Genomic DNA, 22,968 nt, shown 5'->3' on the forward strand with positions numbered 1-22,968 from the left:
TGTTCTTTTGTATCAGTTTGTTTTCCTTCCCAGGTACCAATCTCAGCACAAAAGGACGTGAAGTCAGGGGCTCAGTGTAGTCAGAGTCAGCCAGCAATGGCGGTCCTGGGCTTCTTCCATGGAGAGCTCGGTAGCCTGTATATATATAAGCTTTATTTCCTATAAAGCTTGAGGGTTGTTAAAGTTTGACTCTGCTGACGTTTGGTGAAGGGCCTTCCGACTTTAACTTTTTGTTAGCAGCCCATCCTCCCTTGTTTTGTTAACCTGCCTGCACAAGTCAAGTAGTGTCTCAAGAGCCCCGGTAGAATGACATCCCCCTGGGGGCGCCTGGGTGGCTCATTTGGTTAAGCGTCCCACTTCGCTCAGGTCATGATCTTGTGGTTCATGAGTTCAAGCCCTGCATTGGGCTCTGTGCTGACAGCTCAGAGCCTGAGGCCTGTTTCAGATTCTGTGTCTCCCTCTCTCTGACCCTCCCCCGTTCATGCTCTCTCTCTCTCTCTCTCTGTCCTTCTCACAAATAAACATTTAAAAAACAACTTTAGAATTACACCCTCCGTCTGACAAATCCTCAAGAAAATTTGTATTTGAATCTTCACAGAACTCTTGCACTGTGACCGTCTTTGCTGTGTGTCAGGGAAATCATAGTCCCAAGGGCCATCTTGATATAAATGTTCTCTCATCATGTTGATGATTTGTTTCTCAAGACATCAATTTCTTTGCCCCTAAGAATGGGAGTAACTATAGACATAAACATATAGACATAAACAACTTTTACTATTGACGTCAGCCACTTGAGTGTCCCTTTTGCTCTGTCCCATCTTCCATGCTATAATTTATCCTCACTAAATAGAGGTAGTGGCCTAAAGCCGAGTCAGAGTTTTTCTTCACAGGGTAGCAATGTCCCCAAGAGGTAAACTTCAGTGACGGTTATATTGTTTTGGGAAATGTTAAATGTGTTCTATACTTTAGAAAAGAGACTGGTTTTTTTAGAGTTTCTAAAACCCAGTTCTGAATGCAGTATCTGTTTTGTGGGTGAATGTATTTGGACGTAACATGTGTCTTTCCATGTGGATGATTTACACATGGCCTACAAGCATAGGAATTTTGAGTTCTTTAGAAGAAATATGCTTCACGTACTTCAGGGTCATAGAATAATGAGTTCTATACTGTGATTGGTATTTGTGTACAGATTCTCCCTCCCATCTGCCTCCTGTGGTGTTACATGGGTCTCAATAGCTGCTATAAATTGATCGTACTCCTACTCAGCTTACTATAAGTGCCACCGGCTATAAAGGCTGTATGTTCAGAGAAAAAAATGGAGGAATAAATCCACTGTCATTTTTCTCAAATCAGAGCAGTCTATAAGAAAATGCTGATTATTTATGTTGTTTTATGATGGCTTAGATATCATTGAAATATGCCTGATTTCTTTAGAATTGATCAACCTGATTCCTTTTTTTTTTTTTTTTTTTTCTATCTTGTGTTTATTTCCCACCATGAACTTAGTGGTTTTCTAGCTAGTTTTTCTTTTTAGTCTCCCAAAATGATTTACTGTGCAGGTGCTTAGGGGAATAGTTTATAAATCATAATTATTATATTACAGAAAATTTTGAATCTGTTACTTTGAATTAAAATATTAGGGGCGCCTGGGGGGCTTAGTCGGTTAAGCGTCCGACTTGGGCTCAGGTCATGATCTCATGACTTGTGAGTTCAAGCCCCGCGCCGGGCTCTGTGCTAACAGCTCAGAGCCTGGAGCCTGCTTCAGATTCTGTGTCTCCCTTTCTCTCTGCCCCTCCCCTGCGCGCTCTCTCTCTCTCTCTCTCTCTCTCAGTCTCTCTCTGTCTCTCTCTCGCTCACAAAAAAATAAATAAATAAATAAATAAATAAACATTAAAAAAAATGTTAGATGCCATAACAGATTTTTTAAGTATGAATCTATCCATACCCAGGAGTTCCCTTTTGCTTTTTAAACCTCATTTCTCATCTGAAGTCCATTTAAATTGTCTTTTAAAAGTTTATGGAGAGACATGGTGTCTGAATACACACCAGTTATATGTCAAATTTATATTGTTTTATTAACAGCCTGCCATTGTGTTTCTTTACTGATGTACTGCGGTATTTTTTTCCACTTGGAACACTTCATTGATTTGCATCTCTTAAAAAGCATCTAAGACCTTAATATCCACCAAAATCTAGTATACAGGAGGTTTTAAGGTTCAGTTGATTGGGTATACAATTTAACTAGAAATAAAGATGAAAAACACTCCTTTCAACTCTTGCCAAGTTCATCAGAAGGCTTCTATGAGAGGTTTAGGTTCAAGGTATTTGGGAGTGAAAACATTATGTTGTCAGCTGTTTAACAACGCTAGCAAGGAGGAGACAGACCGTAAGTAGCGTCAGATTATTCCATTCTCCCTAATATGTCCATTCTCCCTAAAACTCGAGCCAGGTAACTGTGGAGAGTTAATGTGGATTTTAAGTAATTTTCATTGTATGTAGAGATCCTTATTACCCCAGTGGAGTAAGTAAAAAGTCAGAACTTTGCACTCGGTTTAATGTAAGGGTGGAAGAATGAGGCACACAATTTTAAGGGATAGGATTCCTTCCCGCGATGGCACATTGGTATCCTTACAATGGCAGATTTTATCTCTGTCATTTCTCGAATGTGACAAGTTGAGAAGAGCCTTTATTCATCTTAGCTCAGTTCCTTTTCCACCTACCAGTTTTTAAAATACAAGCTTCTTAATGGTGTTCGTCCATACAGAAGCCATGACTCTTCTGTCTTTTCATATTTAACATATTATCTTCACAGATTATGGTGTGACTAGAGCCAGTTTGGTTTTTTTTTCTTTCACTCTTCTTCATGATGGGTTGGTTCACTGACCCTCTCCTTTTTGAGTGCCTCTTTAGTGAAGCTGGAAAACAGCTGTCTGAAATATGCTATTATTTCTGGGGTTTAGCCGCCATGTGCCTTGGATAAATTAAGGAGCAGTCAAAGGAAGTCCATAAATATGAATACTTTGCCAGCTGCTTTTCCATTAAACTCTGTTGGTTGAATGAAATTAGCAAATAATTATGTTGGTGGGGAATCTACTATATCCAAATGCAATATAATGTCTTCCTTTAACAACAGAGCTTAATTTTTTTCTGTACACCAAATTAGTTTTTAGGGTAATCTACATTGCAAATTGGCCGATTTGCATTAGAACTATGCCTACTTGTTCTGATTTGTCAACACCTCTTTTTTTAAAAAGTCTTTAACATCGAGCATGGGTGGGTAAGACCATCTGCTTACAGAGCTTGCCTGCAGCTCCGTCACTTAACACATGAGACAGGTTACAGCTGTTTAATTGTTATGATGCTGAATGATTATCATTCTATTCAAAATTAATATTTATATATGTGTGCATAGAAAGCATGTGGTTAAACATAAGTGATCTAATTGTGAATTAATGGCGTTAGGTATTCATTAATTAGTCCCCCCCATGAACAGTGAAGGGTAAAATAATGCTTTTCACATGCACTCCAACTCTTGGCTTTTAAGACGAGTCCCCAGGAGTGATTATTATGCATGTGAGTAATCCACTCCAAATACACTGGTGTAAGCAAGGAAAAAAAAATCACCATATAGCCGCCATTAAAAACAAAGAGAAAACTATCTATATGTTTATTACCCATACGCTAACTCTTTCCTGCCCCTAAAAGCATTATCCTCTGAACTGTGACCAGTGTAAATACAAGCCACGTAGTAAGAGCCTAGACGTACGTCAGTTATGACTGTATATACCAGCATATCACCCTCAATGACTACCACTAGCCCCTGGGGAAGCTTGCTCAGCCCGCGGTGGACTTCCCCGGCGTAAGGAATGGTGACGCACAAACATACATCATTTTGCTCCAGAAGTTAGCAACACATATTCCTTCCTGTCTGCTCAGTCCATTTCATAATAGAAAACAAAATGAAAAGTTTTCAGCAAAATTGCGATATGATGACGGAGGTATGCGTGTAAAAGAGGATATTTAAATGCCTTCGTTTCCAGGTAGTTACCGTCAAAGTGACTTTTGTTTGTGTTTATACAGATATTGGTACGCCTTTAGAAACTACTGACTTACCTGGCTCAAATACAATGACTAATGAGGGAACGCAAAATCTATAAGGACAAGTTGCGATTTGTTCTTTATTCCAAAAAGCTGAATCACGTTTGATTGGCTGTTGTGCGGTAACAAATGATGTCAGCGATGTCTCAGTGATAACGTGTTCACGTCTTTAGTTCAGCAAAATTTAAATTATAACTGATGACTGGACCCATGGTTTGCCAAGATAAGAGTACCAACCGCAGCAACAGGAACAGCTTGAGGAAAATTAATTTATATTGTGAAAGATCAAAGAAAATTGTAACCCATGATAGAAGACTCTACATGCCTCCTTCCAGAATTTAAACTTACTTCCCATTTTTTTCTCGGCTGAAATGAGTGGGCTGACCCACGTGTAGACCGGTACTTGACCAGTACCGGCAAAGTGTAGTGCTCAACGTGCAAATGTATTTTTTTTTTAACATTTGTTTATTTTTGAGAGAGACAGAGTGCGAGTGGGGGAGGGGCAGAGAGAGACACACAGAACTTGAGACACAGAACTTGAAGCTCCAGGCTCCGAGCTGTCAGCACAGCCGACACGGGGCTCAAACCCACAAATCGTGAGATCGTGACCTGAGCCAAAGTCGAGCGCTTAACTGACTGAGCCACCCAGACACCCCCCAAAACCCAAGTTTAAACTTCTGTGCACACTCTTCTGTCACCCACCAATAAAATCTCTGTAAATTACTTTTGATGCATCTATGCATCTATGAGATACATCTATGAGATAGATTTATCTCTGTAAATCACTTTTGATGCATCTATGATTTATCTATGACTTTCCCAAGAGAAGTTACCATTTGTCCTAGGGGAGGTAAAGATTGTTCAGTTATGTTTTTATTGTTTTTCCTGATATGTTCGAGAAAACCAGTAAGAGGAAGACCCGATGTATTTTGCACAATTATTTACAAGTCTTATTCTGTGCATTTTTCTTAAATATTAAATTTTATGCACAGGCAAAACTAACGCAACCAAGAAATTATATGCATTGCAATTGATCAGATCAGTGGGTTATTTTTATGGTTTCCTGCCACTGGACTGGCTTGGAGCACACAAATACCACTCTAATAATTGGCAAAACCAAGTTCATCGTATCAATTGAAGAGCCGAATAGTCATCTAGCGTGAAAAATATTCGCGTTACCGTTTGTATTGATTAATGTTAAGAGCTGTCTCTGGGTAGTTTCGGTCCCCAGTCAGGGCGCTAAAACATAGCCTGATTATTTTTCAATCTAGGAAATCCTCAGAAAGTGTGGTTTTGTTTATGTCGTGCAGTGAACCCAGACAGGGAGTACAAACGTGCTACTGACGTGGTTACGTGTATGGCCCGGGGGCTGAAGTCGTGCCGTGTGCAAAGACCACCCCAAGCCGGCCGTATCCCACGCTAACCAATGCTCATCTCTTTGCGTGGCTGTGTCCGTGCCAGCCACGCAAAGTTAGTGAGTGTGCCGTGTGGACTCTTGAGCGTCCCCCTGCCGCTCCATCATGTGGACGTAGCTCACGGTCAGGCAGGAAATTCTGCGCGGAAGGAAAATACCAAGTATTTTTCTATCCGTTACCCTTACAGAGCTTTGCAGCTTCTGATGGCACTTTGCCCAGCAAGGCTAACTTTATAAAATTTGGTTTCTGGCAGCGCACCTTTTCCGTAGAACCTATTTTTTTTTTTTCTGGACTGATTTAAATCAGGGAAAATATTATTTCACTCTTTTAGAAGGTTCTCAGGTTCGTGTTCCAAACCGAAAAGTGGTATTTCGCGTGGGCAGCTGCGTGGAAGAAGCAGTGTATTTGTACAGATACTTTGTTCGCCACATTTCCAACCCACAAAAGGAATAAAATATGTGAAGTTTCAGAAACAATTTATTTGAAACAGGTTGTTTTCAAAAGCGCATTGCCGATTTTAGGGGCGCGAGAGCTCTTTGAAACAACACGTGCACGTGCGCGCGTCCACAAACATACACGAACTGTTTTTCTTTGCTGGCACAGCCTCACTTTCTAGTCGTTACAGTTCAAGTTTAGTGACTCTTCTAAAGAGGATAGAATTCTTGTGATGTTTTATCCTGGTCTTAGATCGAGAATTTTATGGCGAGGGAGAACATATTGTCAGGGGCCCGAGTAAATTGTTTTATGGAATGTAAAATCACATCGCTGCCATAATCCTTTACGACAAGGTAATCTGTAATTGGCAGCGGGCCCCAGTCAAGGAACGTGGAACCAATGGGTGTGCAGCTTGCGCACTGATTTAAACACTCACTGGTTGGAATAAATGGATTTAATATGTACTTATTGCAGATTGTTGCTTTTCTGTCATCCTCTAGGAGCTGGTAGTGAATAACCTAAGAAGGATACCTACTTACAACTTTAATGAGATACTAATGTGAATCATTTTTTTAAGTCTGTGTCATAAAGAATGAGGAAACACACAATGCTAAATTAGAATGTGTCCTCGATTCCAAGGACGTTGCAGTAATCGCCATAGTGGAGAATATGTCTGTATTTCATTATGTGCCCATCTGATTGAATTATCCTCTCTTGAAGACGGGCCCTTAAGATTTTAATGTTGTAATTAAACTGAGAAATACTTCCAGCTTCCGGATTCTGTGTTATTTGCCTATGTCTGGGCTCTGCCCAGGAGCCCATTCAGTGGCCCAGAAAATACTGTTCTGTTTAATACGCTCCAACCAAGCATATTGTCGACAGTGAAAACAATGCGAGCAGTTCATAACCATACACATCAGCAACTACGTATACACAGACTATTTCTATTTTTCCCTTGGGAGCTGTCTAACGTATATACAACCAACTTGGTTTGCCTTTGTTTCTTCTTTGTGTTTTGAAGAATCCCTTTGACAGTAAAAGGAAAGCAAACTTGGCCTTAATCATATTCTGTGTAGACCTCCAAATATCCCAGTTCTTCCTCAGAGCAGACATATATACTCCTTTGACCTCATATTTAAGTGGGCAACTATCTTTAGGATTACCACTCAAAAGATATTTCTTTGTACAGAATTTTACCTTAACTGAATTACCGCTGTCCTTTTGTTGTTCAAACTCACTTGCTTTAAGTTTTTCCTGGTTTTATCCCTCAGTCTTAATATCTTGCCAATTGGTTTTTCCAACTTTGGGTTTTATGAACAGGTTATAGCATATATCATAAAGCTTTCTTGAGTCTACATAAGGTACTCTTACTTATGAAGCTCTGCCAATAGGTCGATATTTCAAATTAGTTTGGATTCTGATCTTACTTCCTGGGCCCCCCTTTAATTGCCAATGTTGAATTAACGATTTCCACGGGTTTTTTTTTTCGTCTTATGTTTTCATTCAAGTAAATTTATCAACCATTCCATAAACAGATGATGCTTCTAATCTACCTTACGTGGGTACGCCGTTCTGACTCTTGTTGTAAATATAGCTCATTTATTAAGTCTGTGGCCACGGACTGCCTGGTTGGTATTTTGGTGTTGCCACTCGCTAGCATTTTGACCTTGAGGAAGTTATTTCACTGTACCTCGGTTTCTTCGTTTGTGAACCAGGGAAAATAATAAAAGTACCTGTTGCCCTGTAGGTGGTGACAGTTAAGTCAGCGTCTCATGTACAGTGCTTGGCATAGTTTTCAGCACCTAGAGTAGCAAGTGGTATTGATTGTTAATACTACTGTGTGTAATTGGGGTGGATGGATTGCACGAAGGGAGAGGAACAGGTGCGTGAAGGAGGGGGAGGGTTTAGGAAATGAGGTATTGCTCACACGTGGTTCTTCCTCAAAAAGTATTACTGTTATTCATCATATATCTGTGTCTGTATTATTCAAAGAATTTCTTCAAAAGCTGCAAACACATGTAAGACACCCTAGAGCCGCCATAATAAGTACATTTAATCATTTTGTTCAGCAGATATTAAGAATCCCTTGTGAGCCAGCCAGTGGGAATATGGGAATTAGCATGGCCTTGGAGTTGACATTTCTAATGGAGATTTACACATTCGGTCTCCTCTATCTATGTATCAATAAAGCCTTGTATTTTTATGGCATCTCTTAATGAATTGATCACAGCTAGTTCTTGATTCAACCCTTCTCCTTTTACATTTGCCCTTGTGATCATACCCCTGGACTTCTTCCATGAGAAGCGCTCAGGGAGAAAAAAAAAGAAGAATCAGATAACCAAAGGAAATGGAGGGAGGAGGGTGCCCATAATTTTGATAGATAAGCAGACGAGGCGACAACCTATAGGTAGAAATTCCAAAGAAGTTGCTATTCCTTTCTAGTCTACACATTAGGAATTAAAAACCGTACAGGACTAAATATGAGCAAGGTCCCTCCTAAGGGGCCTTAGACTCCAGATCGTTAGAAAGGGGTACAGACAAGAGTAGATCATTTTGTGTGCACCTCCATTCATCGTCCCCAAAACATGAAGTGGGAAGATACGGTCATCAGGGGCTTTGAAAAGAGAAATCGTTCTTTTTGAAAAGAAGTACCCAGAGGGGAGTCTATGAAAAGGACACAGTACCACTCATTTGCTTTGGTGATCCTGGAGGTTTATGGGCTAATCCCATCACGAAAATATTTGTGATGACCCAAACCTTTCTTCCACATCTACGGTTTCGCAGAGTCTTTGCCCACCTGATCCAGCAAGTAGACCAGGGACCGCCAATGCGTGGGCTCGAAACCCGACTCGTCGTCTCATGTGTTACGTTCTAGAGATGACTGTGTATCTGAATGTATTCGGAAAGAGAGACAGTAGACAATGAAGACCAAGAAATAGCTCTGACATCTGAAAGACACTCACTCATCTGCATTCTGCCATTTACGTCAGATCCACCGGGCCATTTCCCAAGGAAGCCGTGTGGGAGGCAGCTAGGAGACAGCAGAAGCACCCTATGGCCGATGCGAAAGTAGTATCTATTTCCTGTTAGGTCGGGAATAATTGCAAAGTACTTGCGAGCCGGAAGAGGCATGCTGACCGAGATTGCTAGGCTGTGACCTTGCACACCTGTCTCTCCCTCTTCAGTCTCTGCATCTGCACTTACTGTATCAGCTGTATTTATATCGCGGGGTTGTGGGAGAGATCAAATGAGAGATAGAGAGCGCTTAGAGCAGTACCTGGCGCAAAGTCAGCCTCTGTTATCATCCTCAGGGAGGAGAGCTGGGATCACGGCACTTCATGTGTGTCCCCTGGATTATCGTGAACCGGGACAGAGACCTGGAGCAGAACGAGAAATTTGGGAATCGTTAATGCATCAGACAAGTGTTCACAGTCTACGATTTATAGAACCAGAGCCCATGGAAGAGCTAAAAATCATAGCATTTTGTGTGTGCGTTGTGTGCATTGTTTCTCAGGGGAGAGTCTGTAACTCCTGCTACTTTTCTCACTGACCCGAGACCCCAGAAAGATTAAGAATCACTGTCTTACAGGAAATACGGTAATACCCCTCCACCCCCTATTCCCACATGGGTCTTTTTAAAAGATAAATAATTGAAACTCCCGGGAAAGTGTTTTATGAATACAACATTTTAGTGGAGAATAGTTTTTTAAAAGGGCTCCATTTTATACGTCTGGCACTCATTTTTATAAGAGTTTTCTTCTATAAAACAAATTTGAAACTTTTGGTGAGTAGGTCTAATAGGAAGGACTTGGTTTTGGTGTCAGAATACACTCATTCGTTTTCAAAGAAATTTTTTTTTGCAACTTAATGTGCATTTCAGCAACTGTTAGGAATAGTAATTTTTAAATATACTGTATTATTTTTACGATTATTGTTCCTAATGGCTTCGTACGACGTGCCTGCATTTTTCTGATTATTTCCTGTCGTGGCTTATCTAATGATGTTTTTATTGTTGCAATTATGATTTTTAATAATCATTTGAACCCCATCTATCGACATCTCCTTTTAACATCTTTATTCTGCAGCACGAGCCTTTTGTGGTAGTGTCAGAAATGTTAATCTTCGAGGACAAAATACACGTGGTTTTTACCCCTTTTCTCCATTAGTCTTAAGCTAATAGCCTCACAGTTATTCCCTAGGATATAAAATGCAAATGGCAAATCTTAGTATCTCTTTCTCAGTACAGATATTATTCTTTTGGTTGGGTTTTAACCGTTTGCAAAATTTATTTATGTTAAGCATTTTTCATATTTAAAGTGGCATATGAATTTTAACCTGCTATACATTTTAAATATATTTTCTGATTTCATCACCACTTTTGTTGTTCTCTTGACCTGATGAGAAACCTGCCGTTACTTTTAATCAAACCACTGTTTTGTGTAATTGATTGTTTGCTAAGATAATGGGATTGGCTGGATTAGAAATAATTCATTCCTCCTTTCAAACTACTAATCCAGATCAGAATTAATTACATTCCTTATTTTGGTTGCATTAACTGAAGTGGACCCAATGTAAAAGCAAACAGCTCTCCAGCTGGATCCGCGTGATGACTTTTTATAAATTCAGAATTCCTCCAAAAGTACTACCCTATCTGAATCAGAAACTCCAGAGTTTTTAAAGGCACTTTGTTTCTGTTTAGATCATCAGTGGAGCTATTATGAGGCTCTCCTAGATTATATAGTGTTCGGAAGGGATTATTGAGAAGTTACATGAATGATGTTATCCAATGGTACGTTTTTGCTTTAACGTTTGAAAATAGAATTGTTTTATTAAGTTATAATTTCCGAGTAGTACCTGAGAGTGTTGCCTCACCTTAATTTCCTCTGCAGTATGTTGTCAATTAGTTATGAACACACTTATTTTTAAATGCAATTCAGAAGCCTCTAATGGAGTCCTGTGGCAACACGAAGAATCCTTTTACATCCACGGGCACACATGTGTCAGAAGCGTTTACGGTTTTGTTTCTGCACACGACAGAACTACCAAACCTGTTAGAGCTTAAATCATTCTGTTAGGAGTTCGGTTTTCACTTGCATGTGTCAGTAACGAAAAATAATCAACAGAAGCATCTTTGAAAAGCAATTTTAGATCATTAAAGATGTATGAATTTTGACAAAGCAGGCAAAAGCAGATTTCAGGCTTATTAAGAATATATTACGTCTCTCTGCTGGTGAAGCCCAAGAGAGGTATTTCTGCCTCTGTTCAAGAGAAAAGGTGTAGCCTCATTGTAACCTCATGAAAGATTAAATGGACAGGTCCAGTGAAAGACTCCAGTCTTAATCCTGTTTCTACAGAGCGGTTGTGAGAAACAGCTTATTCCAGGCTGGATCCTGAAAAGAAACAGGACCTTGGAACAGTCTGTATTTCCTCACGGACTGACCACGTATGCGATGCGTCACTGCCCATCCTCTGTGTGGTAAAGGGCTGCTGGGTAATCATTCTCTGCACAGTGTACACGTGCCTTTTTCATAGTATAGTAAGTTTGCTCCATTTGCTTAAGGATTCGAAATAACCTCCCTTTTTTGTTTATTCAACGCGGAAGTTTGATAATATGTAAATCCACAAGTCATTCGAGACAGAAGGTGAGGGAAGCACGATTTCTGTGGGTTCATCTCTCAGGTTGAAGAAAGACAGCATCAGAACACGCGTAAATGGTTCCTCCAGGGCTCCCGTGTGGTCCTTTTCGCCCTTCATTGTGCAACCCTTACGAAACTACTTTGCTAAAAACGAACTTGCAAACGTTAGAATTAATTTCCACCCCCCCTAAAAGTTTCTTTGTGGCCCTCATAGTTGTAAATTTCCCAACTTCTTTAGTGAAAAGAGCCCTCGCCGTTGTAAATTTCCCAATTTCGTAAGTACAAAGAATTAATTCCATTTGTTCTCCTTAGCCATTAAAGGATAATCTCAAGACGGAGCAGGGTGGGGGCATTCCAACTCACCTGGGAAAGGTAGTGTTACCTGCATACTGTCCTTGCACATGCGGAGTATTTCCTGGAATCATGACCACATGAGCTGAAACGTGGATATATTGCAGTGTTAGAAGATAATGAAGTACATCTCTGTCGTGTGATGTGAATCTTATGTCGGCTGCAGCTGCTCAATTTGCATGTAAATTCTGAAAATTTCCTTGTCCCATGTGACACTTCTGAAATGTCTGTCTGTTCTTTTTTTTCCTTTTTAATTTCTCAAGCTCACTATTTGGATAAGATAGTTAAAGGTACTGTATACTTGCTCTTTGTTGACATATCTCCATATATATCTCTATATAACTGTGTATCAGATCATACTAGGTATGAAATTAGACTGTTTCTCATGCATATTTTTGTAAATTATAAATGAGGCTTACATTATGTGAAATGCCTTGGATTTAAAGGACTGAGACTTCAGTGTCTGTGTCTCATTTTTATAATTTTGGGTTATCACAGATTTCATCCCTATGTAAGAGCATTAGTTTTCACTGGAACCAAAAACTGAAGATAACAGTATATTTGCTGTTTTTTGTTTATGTTTCTTTCTTTTTTTTTTTTTTTTTTTTTTTTTTTTGCCTTAAGAGCTTCGCTGTTGGCAGTTCAGCTAATGAGCCTTAAATTCTGCCTTGAAGAATCACAAACGCTTACTCTCTTATCACAGAATAAGAAATTGTCAATCTAAAGAAGATTCTGGATAATATATGTTGAGACAAATCTCATTTATCCTTATATGGAAACTTCTTTGGCTTCTTCTAAATGTTTCAAAATATATGTGATATCATAATTTATGTTCTGTTATTTTCTGAAAAACAACAAAATTACCGTGCATTCCGTAAAACAGAAATGATAACATGGCTCAGCAGAAAACAGCAGATTCTCGTCTCTTCAGTTCTCGTAGAAATAGGTGGAAAATATTTTTTCAGAAGAGAAAACTCCCTCCCCCTTTCTCCTCCGATTACCTATTTTCTATTCCTTGTTTGTGCTTTTCATTAGAATATGACAATATTCATGGCAATATCCAGGCTTTCATATAATAACTCTTGGGTGCGTGCAGTCAGCTGCGGCACCTGTCAGTGGGACGATTAAATCTTCCTTTGTCGTTAAAAATAAAACAAAAACGTTTGGAAGGAAAATTCACCTTTTAGGTATTGAAAATCCATAAATGCAGATGGTAATTGTCTGAAAGAAAAGAAGCAGCAGAATTAATCCTATCCTGACCTGATGGTATCCATAAGTATAATTTCATTTTACCCTGCCACAAGAGACTGTCAGAACACTCTTCTGTCTATTAGCTCTAATCTTAAGAGACAGACTGTCTCTTGGAGATATTTTCATTTCAAGTGCCACAGTGGAGGAGGGGAAACCGATATATGAATAATTCTTTTAATACAGACATAAAACAAACATCTTTAAACAGATCGTTCCCTTAAATTTCGTCACCGAGACAAGAGTAGCATTCTAATTATAAGAAGCCGGGTAACAAACCCCAGTGGCTATAGCAAGCACTTTGGGCCACTATGTATTTCGCGCCAAATTATGAATAATGCAGTCCAAAGAGTTCTGATTAATAGCCCATTATTCTTATAATTTTGGAACATTTCTATCCTTGTTTCTGTCAGTGTCCCATCACACTCATAGACCAGAACACCAGAGACCGGAATTTACCTAAGTGTCATCCTCATAAACAGATCATTTGGCTGCCAGATATCATCAGTAGGAAGTGGCAAAAATTGTTTTTTTTTTTTAATGTCATGTTAGACTGAAACAATTATAGATTTTGGATATATTAAATTATTTTAATTGTTTCCCAAATTTTCCCTCCTTGCCCATAAAAGCAGACAAGATAGGATATAAAGGTAACAGCATAAAAGCCTTAGGGAGATTGTCACAAAATATCACTCTTCGCTATCTGTCTTGAAGCACGTCACTACCGTGTTTTTGTTCAGTCTCTCAATGTTTTATTGTGGTCCTTATGGTATTTCATTTTGTCCGTCCTAAGTAATCAAATATGCACAGCTATTACATTTAGTTGGAAATCCTGTCGGTCCTGTCCCATCCGTATGCAGCCTGAATCCTGATGTTTGTTAGAATAGACGCTAAAGCTGCTTCACTATTTCCTGGGCTTTGCTTATTCTGTGAAAAGGAATGTACTCTTGGCATAAAGTATAGTCATCAATCCTGGCCTATACTTTGTGCACCTATTTAATGCACTGTAATTTCACATGAAGGTACGGCAACTCTGAGGCCAGATAAAATTAACGTTCTCTTGTTAACATCGTTCCCATCCTCATACCGGCTTCCATGCTTCTGAATTTAGAGGGAATTTTTTAAAGCAACAAGGTGCTTTAAGAAGGCACGTCCTGATGGGTGACCGCTACCGTTTACAACAGATCGAAAATCTATGCCAGGGATTCTGAAATTACCTTGTTGAGGTGCTTTTTCACACCATACAATCCACCTTGCTGCTTTGCCAAAGGAAAAAAAAAAAATTAAGTTAATTTTGTCTGGCCCGCAGCTAGTTAGTGGATTGTCGCATATATTTCTGTCCTGCACAGGTAAGTGGTGTCTCAAGGGTCAGGCCAATCAAAGATGCCACTTGGATAAGAATTAGATTCCTTAGAGACTGTTGCTGTTTCTATCCATGTGCAATTACAGTATCTGTGCTGTTTACAAAGGCCTGTTCCCACTAAGTGTCCCTTATCTGTTTATTTCCGGTGCGAAAACTTTCAATCCTCAAATCGCTTGTGTTTTCCTTCTTTGTCTCCTTTGACAGAGGGTTGTCCTGGTCTGTGTAACAGTAATGGGAGATGCACGCTGGACCAAAACGGCTGGCATTGTGTCTGCCAGCCAGGGTGGAGAGGAGCGGGATGTGACGTGGCCATGGAGACTCTCTGCACAGACAGTAAGGACAACGAAGGAGGTAAGCGATGCCGAGCGTGACAACAAGCGCGTGCCAGAGCGCGGGTTCGTAAGTTACACAGTTACCTGGGTGCCAAAAAAAACCCGATCCCCGTACGTGACGTGGACTGAAAACCATAGGCGCGCCGATAGAGTGATTTTGCTGTTTTTCTCTGAAACAAATGCAAGCGGATTCTCATCCAGGGAAAAGGCAAGGGAACCACGCTGCTTACTATATGAAGTCCGTTGTTCTCCATTGCTTTGCCTCACCTCCAGGTGACAACTCTCCTCACCACCGCGCAGGCAGTGTTTTAATAACTAAACGTTCCAAAACATGCGGGGCACTTCGCAGGCTCTCCGGATGAAAGGCGGGGGTGGAGAAAAGTCAAATAGGAAGGAAAGAAAACAATGTCCCTGAAGCTGCGTTCTCGGCGTCTTTTCATCCTAAACGTCACAGCCGGCTACAGAATCGCGATAGGCCACCCAGTGTAGGCCCTTGGTTAAGAAATCATTCTTTCCCCTGTTGCGCCCATCCTTCCATCCTCCGTGCTACTGTCTTCCAATTTCGGGAGGATAAGGAGGGAGAGCTGGGGATTACTCCTCCGGCGGTAAAACAGGTGCACCTGACAGCTGCTGAGTTTGGGCATAGCCTTAGGACTGAGTTTTCGGAGGGATTCGGTTCCTATCGGGGGCTCCGCGGTCCCTTGCTCTGTGAGTGAGGATGGTTTCCTACCCGCTCCTTCGTTCCACCTGCTCTTTAGGGAATGTCCACGTGAGCAGCAGAGTGTGGGGAAAGGTGCAGGTTTAGGAGACAGATCTTCACTCTGCCCGGTGCCTATGAGACTTGACAATTGCTTCATCTGTAAAATAGCAACAGTAGAGTTTGGTCAAGGACTGAGGGAGAGCCTGTATGCAAGGTACTTAGCATGCGGCAGGCACGTGGTAAGTCGTAAGTAGCAGCCGCTGTTACTCAGTCTTCCTTTTGCTTTCATCTGGCCTCGTTGAAATTCATAGGAGGTTGTCAGGGAAGATTTCACAGTCTTTTCTTTCCTGCATAGAGTGGACCTAAGTACTGTTCTCTAGGAAGCAGAGCGACCAGAACCAACCCTCAACCTCCCCATCACGCACATGCACACACGTACACATGCACACACACATACAGGCATGTGGACAGACACGCACATGCACAAACACAGGCACGTGCACAGAGACATTCACACACAAGCACACGTGCACATGCACGCAGACATGTGGACACACACATGCACACACACAGGCACAGCATGCACACACACACACACACACGCACACACACAGGCACAGCATGCACACACGCACACACACGCACACACACAGGCACAGCATGCACACACACACACGCACACACAGGCACAGCATGCACACACACACACACACACACACGCACACACTAGCTTGTGCCTACCGCCATTCTCAAGCCAAATGTTGTTTGTGCCTCGTCTTCCTGACAACGGCTGCCATTCTCCCCTTAGTTGCCAGCAGACTCTTCAGTTTTTCCCTATTTTTTTTAACCTGGACCGTCTAGAAATTTGAGCCACAATTTTCAGCCAAGGCCTCTTTTCCTTTTGCTCCTGATAGATATGGTGGTCCTTAGCCCTCAGAGCCTTTTCTGACTAATGATACCTTGTCGCCTCGATCCCCCTTAACCGTGCGCTTTGTAGGAATGGCAGTCTTAATCCTCTCCCACCGCAGCCCAGATGACAGCTTTCCTCCCTGCTTTTCCCCAAGAAGCCCCTGCCCCATTGTTTTCTGTTGCCTGGGGAGGAAGGAGAGCCCTTCTCTCCCTCCTTGATCGTATATTCCAGGTTTTGTCTTCTAAAAGGAGATTGCACCGAGGAGGTTACAGACTCTCTCCGAGGGAAGCAACTGGCAGGGCTGGGTCTGCAGAGACATGGCAGAGTAATTTAGGGGCTAATCACCTCTTTAGTGTGGTTATCAGCCAAGGAGGCTTTTCCCTTGCCTCAAAATGTATCAGCCGCGAACTGGCCTGTTCCCCCTTTGTTTATTCTCATTAGCATGAAACCATGCTATCTCTAGGCTTCCCTCTCCAAGGAGAAACCTGAGCCGACGGAAGACCTCTTGTGGATTCTTTACTTACCTCCTATAATTTGTATTCCTGTCCCTAACCTAATTTTGTTGATCTTGGGAGAAGGTAGCTCAAGGCCAGCTGTATTCTACCCGGAGATCTTAACCCGGGTGCCTTATAGCCTAAGCTACACGGTTCTTTGAACTGAAGCGGGGACTACGTGAATAGAGACGAGTCAAGACACATAAGCTGGCCAGTACGTGGGCTGTCCTTATCATGATGTGAGGTCAGTACAGCAGAACGTTTAAAAGAAGGACCGTACCTGAAATGTCAAGACGTGTGCTCACTCGTGCTGCTATAGATCCGTTGCTCAAAGTCTGTTGGTCAAACGATGAATGAGCCAGAAAGTAGCTAAGTGACTGAGGAAGGACAGCAGACGACGAGGCTGATTCGGCCCTGGCCCGCATGTCATACAAATAGCTATTAGTTCAGCCTGTGCAACATTATACGACACAAGAACAAAGAAGATTGCTTCGTATCCCCAGAACTAAAGAAGGAAGATACATGAAAAAATTTTCAGAGGGGTGCCCGGGGTCACTCAGTCAGTGAAGCGTCCAACTTTTGGTGTCAGCTCAGGTCATGATCTCACAGCTCGTGGGTTCGAGCCCCGTGTCAGGCTCTGCGCTGGCAGCGTGGAGCCTGCTTGGGCTTCTCTCTCTCTCTCTTCCCCTCTCTCTCTCTGCCCCTCCCCCATGCACGCTGTCTCTGTCTCTCTCAAAATAAAGAAGTAAACCTAATTTTTTTTTTTTAGAAAGGACAACACATTTGGGGAGATAGTGGCATTTTTTTCTTAGATCAAGCATCTTTCTCTCTAAAACGTACTTTTCTTGGGGCGCCTGGGTGGCTCAGTCGGTTAAGCGTCCGACTTTGGCTCGTGTCATGATCTCACAGTTCGTGAGTTCGAGCCCCGCGTCGGGCTCTGTGCTGACAGCACGGAGCCCGGAGCCTGCTTCACATTCTGTGTCTCCCTCTCTTTCTGCCCCTTCCCTGCTCATGCTCTGTCTTTCTCTGTCTCAAAAATAAATAAACATTAAAAAAAAAAAAGATTTTTTTTAAATAAATAAATAAAACGTACTTTTCTTTACCAAATCCGGCTTGACCCATCCGCTGCCCAAGCCTACGGATCCCCAAATTCTAGATCTCACAAAATAGGCGTTCGTCTTTGCCCACAGAGCCCGACTGCCCCTATTCTTCAGGAGGCCCGGAAGAAAGAGGCTACCAATAAAACGGGTTGCAGGAATCTCTCTTTAGCCACTCCCCTGACACCCACACGGTCGTGGGAGGTGACTCTCCTGTTCGGTTGGACCCGGTTTCTTTAAGGCTCAAACACTTGTCATGCATGTAAGGCCACCAGCCTTTCAGAACTAAGGGCAGTGTTTTACCTACAGTACAGGCCCTGACAAAGATCCCAACTCTTAATGGAGTCCACCAGGCTCCTCCCCAACATGCTTGTCAAATCTAACTCCAGGTATCAAACAGAGGTTGTTAGGGAAGATCTTCTGGACAAAGGCAGGCAGTGGAATGGAAGATTTTTGAGTCACCCGGTGGAAGTGACAAACGAATGGTCGCTGGACCGGTAATTGTCCATAACATCTCCTAACGGAGCGTGTAGACACTTTGGAAACCACGACACTAGATCCTGCCCTCGCTGAGGAAGCTTTCCGAGCAAAGGATCAGCAGTGCATGGCCGGCCTTGGCTTAAGAAGACTTCTCCGACTCTTCCTTCACCTGCAAAGTTAACCCCCCTCGGGCTCAGCCATTGCCCATTCCTATCCCAGAACTCGCTCTGATGGTGAAGTTGCTGAGATCAGAGAGAGGGCAGGTGAAGAGCTGGGAACCGGTCGCCCTGAAGTGCTGCGCGACCTGGGCTGGGGTGTCAGACCAGGACCCTGTTTTGCCTCATTCCGTAGGTTCTGGAGTGTCTCCATTAGCCTCTGAAACGGCCGCTCACTGTGGAACACGGGCTGTACCCTAGGCTTTCACCTTCCCCTCTGCTGGGATAGCCTTTGCATTCCTTATTGTCACCAGGAAAGACTCTTTGGTTGCACGTGATAGAAATTCCACTCAAACGGACCTAAGCTTTTAAAAAAGAAAAACTTAATTAGCTTATATCACTGAAAAACTCAGAGATCACTGCACCTGGGTGTTGACACAATGGTAACAGAAGTCTGGGCTAATTCATCTGTCAGCTCTGCTCCGTGCCACGGTGGTACCACTGTCTGACTGTGTCTTCCCCGGAATGACCCCCAGCGGCTCTAGGTTTACATTGCACAGCATGATAACCCCAGTACAAGGAGACAACCTTGTTCGGTGGTTACTGCGGCCTGGGTGTGAGCCTGACCCTCATCGGCCCGAAGTATGTCCCCTGCCCAAAGGAAAGTTGAGATTCTGTCCCCAGAAGAGAGGGGTGTGGATGCTGGATAGACAGAGGGAACAGATTCCACTACACGGATATTAATAGCTGTCCACAGCATTTAGTTTTAGGATAACCAGGGAATATGCACCAATAACTATTTCATATAACGAATAGATTCCTGTTCATCTCAGGAAGGATCTTCTTCTACTCTTTTTCTCCTTCTTCCCCCCCCCCCGCCCCCCTCCAAATTATAGCCTTCTCACTCGAGAACGAGAAAAGTCAGGGCTTTCCACGCCCAAGATTGGCAAAGCAGCTCTCCGGCTCCCCCTACATACTTTGATAAGCATCCTCGCCCTTACCTAGCGTACCCATTGAGAATCTCACTCAGTAGAGGCTTTCTTGATTTGATTTGATTTGTTTTAATGTTTATTCATTTTTGAGAGGAAGAGCAGGGGAGGGGCAGGGAGAGGTAGGCAGAGGATCCAAAGCAGGCCTTGAGCTGACAGCGGTGAGCCCAACGCGGCGCTCGAACTCACAAATGGTGAGATCGTGACCTGAGCCGAACCCGGACACTCAACCGACTGAGCCACCCAGGCACCCCTGGTTTCTCGATTTTAAATGGCTCCCCATAGCGTGAGCCCACTATGTAAGCCTCGGAATGCCAACACCTTGCCAAAGGCAATTCTGTCTACCTTCATAGAAACTCAAGATACTTATGAACAAGGTGATTTCTCCAAAATATGTGATCTCTAGCAGTTGTTACCATGTTTTTATCTTCCTAACTAGAGTTCCCTCCGACATCTTGCTTCCCTGTCTGGTCCTCTAGTGGATAGGTCCCCTGTGGGTTCTTACAGCATGGAACTCAAGTCTTCTCTTAGAGACTGGGTGACTGAGGGCACAGAACTACTAAACTTTATGCAAGAATAGTGATATGCCAAAATACAATGCCAGCAGTGATGCGACTTACTTGTAGGTAGAGTTTTTTTGGTTTTTTTGTCCTTCAGAAGTATGACTTTCTGGGGATATGTCAGGAAGAGATACCTAGAACAGGTTAGTTTTGTTTTGTTTTGTTTTTTTAAGTGGAGGCTGATGATAATGGAGAGGAAAGCACAACTCAGTGGAGGTTAGTCAGAAATTAGAAAGATAAAAACAGTAATGAGAGAGAGAATACAAAGGAAAGGTTCAGACTGCAAGGAAATGTAGGAGTGTGCTGGCCCTAAAAACAGAAGTGGAAGAATGAATGAAATGTTAATGTAAGCAGCAGAAGGAGTCTGATGAACGGGCAGGAGCCGTCTAAGTTTGGAGATTACCAAACGAAAATAGGAAATGTTTGAAAATAGAATCTTAAAGACTTCTAGCAGGAAGATGAGACTGTTGTGTTCTCCAAACACATATTCAAATAAAAATTAAATAAATAAAAGAGAGAGCTACAGAAGTGGGAAGAAAGGGGGGAAATGGCTTTAATAAAGAAGAGGGGCGCCCAGGTGTCTCAGTCGAGTAAGTGTCCAACTCTGGATTTCCGCTCAGGTCATGATCTCACAGTTTGTGAGTTCGAGCCCCACATTGGGCACTGCTCACTGTAGAGGCTGTTTGGGATTCTCTTTCCCTCTCTGTCTTCCCCACCCCTGCTCGTACTCTCTCTCAAAATAAATAAATAAACGTTAAAAAATTATCTATAGCTATGAAAAAAACAAAGTAGAGGAAGAAGAAGAAAAAGGGAGGGAGGGAGGAAGAGAGGAAAGAAAAGGGAAGAGGGAAAAAAAAGGATTACAGGAGATCATAAGTACTTCCCAAAAAGATTCCAGATATCAGAACACAGAACAGCATTCAGAGTCTCAAAGCATTAAAATGTATTTTCCTGGTGGATCATGATTTGGGGGACAAATTAGTATGAGTTTGAAAGACTCTAGGAGAGTCTCAGGTTGTCTGAACCCTTTCACTCCCCACAGAATTTTTAGAGCAAAGCAAATCACATTCAAGGAAAGAGAAGCCCAGCTTGTACCCTTCGAAGCCAAGCTCCCAGTAGCTTCCTGATAGTGTACGAGAAACATGAGGTTTTCCCACGATCTCTGAGTAAGTTTTAGAGGCGGAGGAAAGCCAGAGGCACACAGGCTGAAACTCCAAGTCCACCCTCGTTTCACAGCCATTACCGGCGGCTGCCACGTCAGGTTTCGCAATGTAGAAACGGGCAGTGCACGGGACCTCTCCAGAAACAGGTCTCCGTGCTACACGTCTCCACCCTAAGAACCTCTGCAGAGGGCACCTCGGTGGCTCAGTCGGTTAAGCGTCGGACTCTCGGTTTTCAGTTCAGGTTATGACCTCGCAGCTTCGTGGGTTCGAGCCCCACGTCGGGCTCTGCGCTGACGGTGCAGAGCCTGCTTTGGATTCTCTCACTCCCTCTCTCTCTGCCCCTCCCCCACTCACGCTCTCTCTCAAAATAAAGGATAAACTTAAAAAAAAAAAAACCTCTGCATTAACGAATTAATTTTTTGGTAGTAACCATAGTATACACACAGTGCTTTCTCATTGCCAAAATGGTTAACTGCTGTCAGCAACTTGCTGTGCATATTTCTGCTCCTTCTTCCACGAATTTATAGGCACATTTATGGTTTTAAAATTAAGTGGGATTAGTGCTATCCTAAATTTGATTCTGCCAAAGAATCTTAGAGATTTTTTTTCAGCCAGTAAGTACGAAGAGGCGTACCTTAGTCTTTGTAAGAGAAACACAGCTGTAGTCACTAATGTTACCACTACTCCGTTTGTGATAAGTGTTAGCAATAACCTCGTGTTGCTGGGGTTTTTTTCGCTCTTAGTATAAAGACAAGTCTGTAGTGAATCTGTGTGTGTGTGTGTGTGTGTGTGTGTGTGTGTGTGCCTGCATATAAATCCTTATGTAAATGTACAAATATTTCTTTGGGGCAGATGTTAAGAAGCGAAAATTCTAGGTGGAGGGGTGTTTAAACGTTTTAATTTTCGTGGCCAAATTGCCTCGCATGTGGGTTTCGCTGCTATGCGCTTCATCAGAAGGAGAGTGCTTATTTCTCTGTGCCCACGGTCTGCAGGTGATCATTGTACAGAAACAAAACTGTTCAACAAGTGAAAAGTAGGAATGTTGTCTGACAGGTGAAAGTGACTCCCATCTTTATTAATTTCATTTGCATTGCTCTAATTACTGGCTAGATTGATGATCCTTATCTATGTTTCTTGGCCATTTGTGTTTCCTCTTTTGCTAATTGTTTATTTATTTCTCTGGCCCATTTTCTTCCTGTTAGTTGTTTGACTTTTTTTTTTTTTTAATTTTTAGGAGTATTTTGGTAGATGCTACTTAACAAATTCTTTGTTGGGTGTGTTGCAGATGTTAGGTATCTTTCATCATGCAGAAGTTTTCCTTGGTAGGAGGCAGATTTTTATAAGGTTTATCTTTTTATGAATTCTGGGCTGTGTGTCTTCAAAAATAAATAGGGCCTTTGCCTTTGTAGGATTATACATAGTGTTTCATACGTTTCTTCTAATGCTTTTTATAACTGTGTGGATTGGTTAATGTCCAATTAATCAAGACCTCTATTTTAAAATAATAACTGTTGGGGTAAGAAAAGAAACCAGAATTCAAGG

The 22,968-nt window shown here is 42.2% G+C and overlaps 1 protein-coding gene across 4 annotated transcripts in view; it reads left to right on the plus strand.

Annotated features, from left to right (window-relative positions):
- TENM3 (teneurin transmembrane protein 3) overlaps window positions 1–22,968 on the plus strand; it is a 2,564,262-nt gene that overhangs the window by 2,469,562 nt on the left and 71,732 nt on the right. For all 4 annotated transcript variants that reach the window (XM_058719934.1, XM_058719936.1, XM_058719935.1 and 1 more), the window contains 3 exons: window positions 12,199–12,225; window positions 13,813–13,833; window positions 14,751–14,897. In XM_058719934.1, coding sequence (XP_058575917.1) covers window positions 12,199–12,225; window positions 13,813–13,833; window positions 14,751–14,897 — 195 coding nt within the window. The remainder of the gene's footprint in view (window positions 1–12,198; window positions 12,226–13,812; window positions 13,834–14,750; window positions 14,898–22,968) is intronic.

Source organism: Neofelis nebulosa, chromosome 3 (genome assembly GCF_028018385.1).
Source record: "Neofelis nebulosa isolate mNeoNeb1 chromosome 3, mNeoNeb1.pri, whole genome shotgun sequence".
Classification (NCBI taxonomy): Eukaryota; Metazoa; Chordata; class Mammalia; order Carnivora; family Felidae; genus Neofelis; species Neofelis nebulosa.